The 10,061-nt window shown below is 36.8% G+C and overlaps 2 protein-coding genes across 2 annotated transcripts in view; one reads left to right on the forward strand and one right to left on the reverse strand.

The window, feature by feature from the left end:
• The window catches only part of LOC146454341 (tetratricopeptide repeat protein 39C-like), a 24,369-nt gene extending 17,676 nt beyond the window's left edge, over positions 1 to 6,693 (reverse strand). The window contains exons 1-5 of the mRNA XM_085095448.1: positions 6,419 to 6,693; positions 3,534 to 3,582; positions 2,709 to 2,907; positions 2,067 to 2,251; positions 730 to 1,022 (exon numbers count right to left, since the gene is read on the reverse strand). Coding sequence (XP_084951574.1) covers positions 730 to 1,022; positions 2,067 to 2,251; positions 2,709 to 2,907; positions 3,534 to 3,582; positions 6,419 to 6,573 — 881 coding nt within the window. The 5' untranslated portion in view covers positions 6,574 to 6,693. The remainder of the gene's footprint in view (positions 1 to 729; positions 1,023 to 2,066; positions 2,252 to 2,708; positions 2,908 to 3,533; positions 3,583 to 6,418) is intronic.
• A 94-nt stretch (positions 6,694 to 6,787) lies between these two features.
• On the forward strand, positions 6,788 to 8,039 carry LOC146454342 (cytochrome b-c1 complex subunit 7-like). The gene is made up of 3 exons (XM_085095482.1): positions 6,788 to 6,943; positions 7,232 to 7,401; positions 7,675 to 8,039. Exons 1-3 carry the CDS (start codon positions 6,838 to 6,840, stop codon positions 7,750 to 7,752), a joined length of 354 nt encoding a protein of 117 aa, XP_084951608.1. The 5' UTR covers positions 6,788 to 6,837; the 3' UTR covers positions 7,753 to 8,039.
• Positions 8,040 to 10,061: the final 2,022 nt, after the last annotated feature.

Consider the following 10,061-nt stretch of genomic DNA (forward strand, 5'->3'; position numbering starts at 1 on the left):
ATTTGGTTTGACCCTCAACCCTTGGCACCCCTCTGGAAATTCCAGTTTACCATTCCATTTATTAGAAAACCTTGCCTTTTTGACACAACCACCCAAAACGCTCCTGTCAAAAATTTTCCTGGTTTTTTTTTTAAATAGAAAAATGCCCAATTTACCATTTAATACTACTGTACTTTTCTATTAATGTTTTAGCCTGAAAAAATTTAAAAATGTTTTACATAGGAGAAGCACAGACACAAGCAAAGTACTCCATCATGCTGCTAAATCATTTTGAAAAGTTAAGTCTAAATTCTTCAAAATTTGTTGTGAATGTCAGTTTGAGCTTTAAGTCGTTCTTCATCATCATCATTATCATCATCATCATCATCTTTATTTAAACAAGGTACCACATTCATTTTCATGTGCAAGAAAAAAGTGGTCTTCCTAAATGTGAGCCATGCTAATTAAAATAATAATTATTATTAATAATAACTTAAAATTACAATATTACAATGTTTGCTTTGTAATCATGCTGTATTTGTATAGGAAATCACACGACCTTCTCATGCAATTCTTGATTAATACATGTAGGTACTCGTGAAGTGTTGAAAGTTCCCAAATTGCACAAGTTTGCTTAAAGGAAATTTCAAGAACTTTGTACCTAAGTGTATTAATCACAAATTATTGTACTTGTAGTCATGTGATTTCCTATAGAAGTAAAGCATGATGCAGCCATCAAACTGACAATACCTTGCAACAGGTGCTTTCATATCTTCACTCTGGCTTGCCAAGTTCAAAGCCTGGATTCCCACATCCCTGTTTCCAGAGAATCCAAGAAGATGGCAGAACTTCAGCAGCTTGGGCGGCACAAGTGAGATGGCCAAATGAAATAAGCCATAGCCACATGACACAGCAGCTTGGAGGTGTTTGAGAGCTTCAGGACTAATGGCTTCAGTAGAACTTTCCTCATTTATGGTGAGGTCATCTAGGGGAGATGCTACATCATCAGGATCCAGGGGTGAGACCACACCCACTCCAACAGACTACAAAATGTAAAGGACAACCAAAATATCATTGTCTTAATAATGTTTACGGTCAACTCTCTCTTAAAGTGCAACTAACCCCCAAAATGTTTTTTTCGCTTAACATGTTCTCCTTGTTGGCCTGATCATTTTAGCAAAAAAATGATTTTGTTGCCTTAGTTTTTTTCTCTGTTTTTTTTTTTTCATGCATTTTCAAATTTGGAAAGTTTAGTGCCTCTTCAACCCACGTTCACATGTTAAGGGAGAATGGACCTACACTGTAGTTTGGTTTTGATGAGCTGTAACATCATTAAAGGAAATTATTTCGAAACAATTTGTGTTTTTTCCTTCGATGATATCACCACATAGCTTGATCAACCCAGGTACCTAAATACACGGCAAGGATTTTATTAATCTCAAAAAACTTTTTGCACAAATGATCGGGGCAGTTGGGAGGGTTTGCTTAGCAAAAAACATTGGGGGATTAGTTACACCTTAAGGCAGACACCATTGCAATTGACAGCTCTATCAGTCTGCCTAAGAGTTGTACATCTGCCCTTTTAAGGACGATGCCTCCTAACACAGAGGGGTTTTTTTGTGCAGTTTATGGCTATGCAGGAAAGACAGATTTTAGCAAGCTAGGGCTATTGAAATTCAAAAAGAAAATCTGGGGCGACTGTGCATTTTTCAGGGATAAGTAAGCAACAATAATTCTGAAAAGCTTTACACTACAGAACATTGCATGGAAAAGCAGAGGTTCAGCTGTAATAAGATTATTAAGACCTGTACGTGTAGGAACAATCTAACTATACACCTGGCTTTCTGGGTCAGAGAGGTACTCTTTGAAACAGCAGAATACATGTACTTGTGCAGAAGGGGCATTAAATTGGTGCCATATACAACAGCTGTCCTTATTGGAATGGGGGAGCTTATTACCAAAATTAATCATACACTGTACGCTTGGGTTTTTTAAGCTGTGGAATTTACACATCCCATTCAATGTTCTGATAGGCATCACCCTCCCCTCCCTCCCAGGAGAAACACTGCCATGAGGTTTATCTCTACCTCATCGAGAGCTTCCTCAACTTCATCCAGATCAGATTGCAAATCAGCACCATTTCTGTTCCCTCTCAGCTCTGGGGCCCACATCAAGAATGGTCCGCCAATGGCGCTGATCTCACAATAACACTTATCGTAGAGTTTCCACGCCCGCCGCATCAGGTACCCACCCTTGATGTAATCTGTGATTCCTACAACACAAAACCTGTCATTTATTGGCTGATTTGGCAAACTCATTTTCTTCAAATGACATGTTGAAAGTACAAAAAAATATTTAAAGTTGTAGATGTGTGATTGACCTACTCGCAATAAATGAGGTTTCATATCTCAGTTACACAAGATAAATAGATTCAAATCCTGTTGAGTTCAAATCCTAGGTGAGGTTAGGTTCAAATACCGGTAGGTTCAAATCCTTTGAGGCCTTGAATTTTATGAATGCAAGACAAACTTCATCCCACTAACTGGTCACAACACCACATTGAACAGGTTTTAAATGATTCCATGATAACAACGAAGTTGGCAAAAATATTACTGTATGCTTTCTTTCTTTTCAATTGAAAGTTTACTGCTTGCTATCAGAAGACTATTTTGGTGTACATTGTACGTAACACATTTGCAATGCAAGCTGCTAATAATATTTATTTTAACCTTGTTTAAGGAAAGTCAGAAGAGCCATGTACAGCTCACAGTCAGCATATAAAATCTGTCTCATCAGCTGCTCATCTCGCCCCACCAGGTGTGCCGCGCCCTTCCTGGCTACGTTTTCCACATAACACACCCGCTGTGCCCTCTTTAGGTTCTCAAGAGCTCTGTCCAGTTGATCGTCTTCAAATGTCAGGATGGCTTGCTGGATGGAGTAAAAAATAAAAAGATGAGAAAGTTGTGTCTTGAAGCCTCTTAAGATCTGGCTGATTATTTTACTGAAAGAAAATGATGACATGATTTTGATGATGATGATGATGATGATGATGATGATGATTATTGCACACTTTCCATGTATTTTACTAAGTAAGAAAGTGATCAAATTTGAAACATTTCTCACTATGGAGTCTCCAGTAGCTCAGTGGTTAGATCATCCGACTAGATCACGGTGAGTGGCGGGTTCAGATCCCATCTGGAGCTCGGATTTTTCCCATAACGCAAAAACTTATCAAAGACATGTTATTTACAACAATATTCATGTGCAATCAATAGCCCGCTCAACAAAATACACCCTAAAAAATAAAGTCCTTAATGACAATTTATAATTATATTAATAGGGCACTAATGTTAAGTCATAGTATTGTGGTGTCACAAATATTTGTCATGAATTGTAGAAATTATGGGATTTATAAGGATAATACTGTATCTCAGCTTCAAAATTTAGAATAAGAATGATACTGATTTCCGGAAAATGGGGAATTTTTCGTCAAGTTCTTTCATTAATTTAGTTTTTGTTAAGCCATCACTTTACAAGTACTCTGTGTGACTCACCACAAAGTCCACCATCCCTGAACCAGCACTCATAAGTGGGCTGCCATCACTAAATAAAACAGATAAACAGAGCACACAAACATATGAGGAGATTCCACAGATATTAGGGCAATTTTGCAGTTCCAGAAAAAATCCATACCCACCCCATGGAAGGTCATCAGAAAATCCTAGGGGGAAGGCTATCTTAAAAGTCAAAAGTTTAGAAGGAAAGTATGAAGCTAAACTGGAATTTCCTGAGGGGACAAGGGGTGCAAAACAAAAAACCTTCTGTGGGTTCTGGAACTGCACATTTTAACAGCATGATATCACCAACAAGTGCAGGTCTACATCTCTTGTCAGAGGTTCGAAACAGAAAGAGACTGATGAGAGGACTGCAGCTGCTTTCCTGTAATGTTTTCATGTTTCAGTATACAGACTACGCACCATAACTGAAAGGTTTTTTTTAATTAGTGCATTTTAGATCATTTTTGCTTGTCTTTATGGAATTTTGTTAACACCAATGACAAGGAGGCAGCAGCATCCCCGAACTTTAACAATGTCAGGAAGCGGGTTAGCGCTGAGAATTATTTTAAAGATTTTAAGTTTGATTGTACAGCTGCATCTACCACATGTTACAGACAACAGAATTTTGTATACTATTACCTGTAATTAATACTCACTATACCGTGAAATATTTTAATGTAGATAATAGGTTAGTTTAGGCTTATACATACAACCCCACAAGCTTACAGCTTTTAAAACCATTGTGTATAAATAAAGATTGTGTATGTATGTATTTGTGTCTGTTGTCAGAGGTTCGAAGCAGAAAGAAACTCATGAGAGGACTGCAGCTTCGTTCCCGTATTGTTTTGATGTTTTGGTATACAGACTTGACACACCATAACTGAAAAGGTCTGTGTATAACCAACCTAGTATATTTTAGATATTTTTTTGTCAGTAATTTTTAGCTAAGATTCACCAGATATTTTGCATGTGGGGCCCCTGCAATTCCTTCAGAAAACATTGCCCAATGTTTTATCTATTTTTTTTACCCTTTGTTTGCAATAAAATCATATGATTATTGGTAAGATTTCCATTTGCTTTAAGGCTCACAATTCTCTAAGCTCTGATAAAGTTGGTGAATGTGTGTGAACTGATCTGAGGCTTAAAATACATCATAAGCCCCATGATGTCCTTTAAGCTTCCGTGCCCTCATCTTAATTTAAGTTTGATGTAACAACATTTTCTCCTGTCTTCTGTAAGTGTGGCAAACATAAATAAGAAGTAAATAAATTTGTGTTGCTACATATCTTTAGGCCATCCCAATAAAATGTTTCGTTTCTGATCGCCCCGTCTCTTGTTATGGTGGGTCAGTTGGTCGGGCAAAAAAACAATAACAAAATAAAAAGAATGCACACTTGAAGGGGGCTGGGTTCCAGAGAAGGCCGGGCTGCTAAGTAAGAAAGCCTGGTTACAAAGTCAACTCGAAAACGTGGTCTTTTCGTTCATTATTTGTATACGTAGTGTCGATGTTAATTAAATACAAGGACATCACATCATACCATTGAATTGTTGTGAATAAAACAAGATCGTGTGCTTGTAAATTAAAGCATTTGCTTATTTGACTAGTGAATCTGAATGGGTCAGTCAGGCAATGGGAAACAAAACATTTTATTGAGATACTCTTATTGAAATTTACCAGTAGATCAAGTAACTATTCAACGAGGTCTAAGTTAAAATTTTGCTGTCTATTATCCACTTCTCCCATCAATAATCAAGGCTTGAAAATATATTTTAACCCTTAACCAGACAACCAAAAATCTTTATAAAACAGACAATAAATTAAACTTCGTAAACAAACTTATGTTCCTTAATTATGTTTACTTAATATTTAAATAAATTTCCAAATGTCTTAACTTATTGATGTTTGGATATTTTGAATGGAATAATTTAAAAGAATTTCAGTTAGTGTTTTGGTGATAAAATACACAATTCAACATACTTGTTAAGGGATTGATCAAGCTGACGTTCAATTATAGCAACAATAAAAACCGCCTAACAAGTTCAGAAAGAAGCCTCTAATAGATCTCAATTCAAACCTTTCATGACTTAATTTGCAAGTCTAAATTCAGTATCACTTTAATCAACTTAAAATGTCCCAAGGCGAACTAAAAACAAAATTCACTTGCTTTCAAACATTAACTTGTAAGTATCTGTTTAGTTTTACAAGAAACCTGGGCAGTTTTCTTTAAATTGCATCGAGAAGTGATCTTTTTGGCCCTGTACTCAAAACGTAGGCTTAACTCATAAATTTTTTATGCCGCAGTCGGAAAAATATTCCTCCTCGAGTCCGTCCTTGCTGTATGAGGTCGTGAAAAAAGATAACAAAATTTCCCGCTGTCTAAAGTGTTTTGACTTCGAATACCAAGTTTCTAGATAAGCGTGGCTGTTTCTTTGTGATAGAATCACAAATTGATGATGAGTCATTCAGAGGTTGCATTAGAAACTTGTCCTCGCATACAACGCACCAATATCCAAATGAATTCTGGAGGTTGTGCAATTTACACTCAACCTTTACAAAGACGATAAAATTGCGATCAAATTTTCACATTGATGACCAAAGCACTTCCCCAAAAGATTACATCCAAAGTTACAAAACTAGGCCACCAATTGCGAAAAGGATGAAGACTCAAATACAGATTAAATAGTGTGCGTAAAAAAAGACACCGGCTTTAACACGTAAAATCATCAAGAAATTAAACAGACACGATCGGGTCAGAAAAAAAATAAACAAAAACACTTGTTTCAAAGCTGGTGTTACCGGCAAAGTACAGTATTTATCACAAATCACACAATAAAACATGGATCATCAGCAACAAAAACAGCACTTTAAAATCTGCATTTACCTGTGGCTCCGAAAAAGCTTTTGTGATTCTTCAAATCCATTGTTTAGGAGCAAATTTATCCCATCCCTCGCTAAGCTATGATATTCCCAAAACGCCACGGACGACTTTGAGCTTCCGTCTTTGAGTTCTTTACACTCATTCCTGTTCGGATTCATAGGGACACCAAAGCTGCGGCAAATCTCGATGTATGCATGCGGCCTAGATCGACAATTACGCTAAAAGATCCGCAGAACTCACACCATGTTTTGATTCTGCAAAATTTTGTTGCACAGAGGCAAGAAGTGCAAGGCGTTCTATGATTGGTCGGCCGATTCGCTTGGGTGCTTCCAAAGATATCCGAACATTTCCCGATTTCCTACGAAGATACTACGGAAACAGCACAAGTATTATGGGATACCTAAACTGCGGAACAATCCAATATGGCGTCTGCCGGGACGAAAGTAGTGAGGCAGTTATCCTTCTTGCAGAAGGTTAAATCTGCTTTCATGAATTGGTATGTCTATGCTTGTGGTTACAGACAGCTTGGTAAGTTATTTTGTCAAAGGATCACAGGAGTGACTCCCCTCAGATTCTCAGAGTAAATTCCTCCTCGTGTAGTAAATATCGTTGCATAATAGTAATATCGTTCGCAATTTTAAAATCAACAATCTTAGGTGGTAAAATGTTCTCTCTAAGTTTTATGTAGGGCAAATAAGTTTCCTAAAATGCTATATTTTCGAACTAAGATCTTGGTAATACATTTCTTCCATGATTGATGCCTCCATCTCCATGTTGTTACACTTCTGGTAACTCTTACTCTGTGGAATTTTACAGGTCTCCGTGCTGAAGATTTGTTAATGGATGACCATCCAGATGTCGCAGAGGCCATAAAACGCCTTCCTATGGATGAGCAAGACCTTAGAGTGTTTCGTCTGAAGAGAGCTTACGATTTGACAATGAAGCAGATCATTCTCCCAGAAGACCAGTGGACAAAACCAGAAGAGGTACCAGAAAAATTATATTGGTTGTGGTTCAGTTTTATCCATGGTTCAATTTTTCTTTTTCTTTGCTTTATTTTCATTGTAATTCATTTTTACCACATACAAAAACAAAGGAAAATAAAAATTGGATCAATTCAAGGATAAGGATTGTCATAATTTATACCATGTGACACATTTTGACCAATCATAGGCAAGCAAAAATATCTGCTGGATTATTGTTTATTTCTTAGTAAATATAAATGTAACATCTGGAATATTCCTTTTATTCTTTTATAGGACATTACTTATCTGCGTCCTTACATTGAGATCTGCAAGAAGGACAGATTGGAGCGTGAACAATGGGATCATAAGTAAAGGCTGATCAACACCATCTTTGTTACTTATTTCTTGGTTGGATTTCTTAATTTCTTGTACATTACCTCCCAGTTGTGGAATGTTGAATTCTTCAAACAGAACATGTGTGATCAGAAGTAATCGTGTGCATTTGAGCAGATTGCAATTGGAATGTTGACAGTCTTAGCCAGATTGTATTTTTTGTAAATCATAACACCATCTGTGTAAGAAATGTTTTCCACTTGATGCAAGTTCTGTGTGTTGAAGTTTAATAATTATTGTGATGGAATAAAGAAAAGAGTAATCTACACTTGGTGTATTTTTTTCCTTCTTGTCATTATCATCAGTTATTTATTTTTGCAAACTCAGATATTACTTAACAGTACACATATTATCTGAAGAAATTTTCATTCAACTTTGTGATTGAATGAGTAAAACGCGGCCTACCTTCTCAACCAATTGGGATGGGTTGTTTACATGGGATTTTTGTCCTAACTGGCTGGGATGATTTAATATGTTGGTTTTCTCACGGCACTCAGTTGAAGACCGCCGCGAGGAAGAAAAATATTGATAAGGAATGTTTTCCTCAATTTTCATAGGAGAGCAACATGATCAAGCAAATAAAAATAAATATCCTGTCACATACACTTTAAGCCAATCTGTTATTTATGTACAGATATTAATTATTTTATAGACACAACCTTTGTTGGAATGTTTTTCATGCACTTAAGTCAAAACATGAAAAATAGCTGATCTCCACAGAAACACTTGTTGCACAGGCTAATGATTTCCCTTCATTTCCCGACTGCCATTAACTGTTTCTATGCGAAGGTGTAATCATGAAGTTTCATGCCAGGCACAAACTAGCCTGTGAACAGGCTCCCTAGTGGGGTATAGGGCAAAAAGAAAAATCTGTGAGCTGGGCGAGCAGAATGCAGTATGGCCAACACGCCCTCTCTTGAGCTTGATTTTTGTCTTCTCCCTATACCCTACTTGGGATTGAGCCTGTTCACAATCCAGGCACAAACACGAGGCAGAATTACATTTCACAATTTTCATAATTCTTACTAAATCTTTTGACAAATGTGAATGGGAATCTGACATTTGTCGTTTGTCACAGAGGTGTTGTTGCTGTTGTTCTCTCTAATAATACTGATCTGAAGACAACCCCACATGTTCGAGACGTATGAAAGCGTCAAATTTCACTTCCGGTTGGGTACAATACCGCATAAGACGGGAGACTGGAGATAGTAGGGCTGTGACGTCAACACAGAAACACCATTTCTCTATTCCTCTGTTGTTTTACGTGTGCAGAGGAAGACAACTTGTGTGGACAAAAAATATTAACAGGATTGTTGAAGACACTGAATGAAACAACTGAGGAATAGAGAAACCATGAGACTAAGCGTTCCTAATAATAATCATTTGTGGGAGAATGGCACAGAACTTTCATCCCACTTGACACCCAACTCCCAAGATAAAAACAGGTAACATTGTCCCTTAAATTAAGGGTGGGTGCTTAATTTAGAAAATAGAGAATTTGCTAAATGTGAGACATTTAGAAACACTGGAACCCCAAATCCTCAATACCAAAATTAATGTTTCCAAGTACACAAGTTTATTCAGTTAACTTTCATTTAAAAACACAAAAAATCTGTATAATATTGCTACAGTTGAACCTCACTATTATGGACCCCAAGGGGACAGTGTCCGTATTATAGAGGTGTCCGTTTTAGAGAGGTAGGCTTTATATGGATTTCGGTCTCTCAGGGATCAAGTGAACTGTCCATAATAGAGAGGTGTCCGTAAGGAAAGGCTCCACCGTATTGTTTGACCTTTACAGTTGATCCAGGTCACGCGTGAACAGTATTTCCAAGAATGTAATGAACATTCGAATTTCTCTTTGTAATGTCTGACGTGTGAATGGAATGTTGGACATTTCTCTGGAAATCGTTCCGAAAAAGATGCATTAACAGAAAAAAAGATTCAAAATACTTGGGAAACAATTGTTATTCTTGAAATATTCAATTTTGCAATGTAAAGAAAAATTCATAGCTTTATACTGCCAATAAGCTAGGGAAATTTATACGGGAACTCTGAAATCTCCTTGGCGATTTTCAAAACTGACATGTAAATTTCAAAACTCTGTTCAAATTTCAAAAATATCGTTCACGCGTGACCTGGGTTGACTGTAAATTGTTGATTTCCCCTCTGTTAAAAACCTGGGTGTCTATTAATTTATTTTCTTTTGTGGATGTTTAAATTATTATTATTATCATCATCATCATCATCATCATTACTATTATAAGAGGAGGGTTTAAATGAGAATT

Source organism: Pavona decussata, unplaced genomic scaffold (genome assembly GCF_977016875.1).
Source record: "Pavona decussata unplaced genomic scaffold, jaPavDecu1.1 SCAFFOLD_302, whole genome shotgun sequence".
NCBI classification, from domain to species: Eukaryota; Metazoa; Cnidaria; class Anthozoa; order Scleractinia; family Agariciidae; genus Pavona; species Pavona decussata.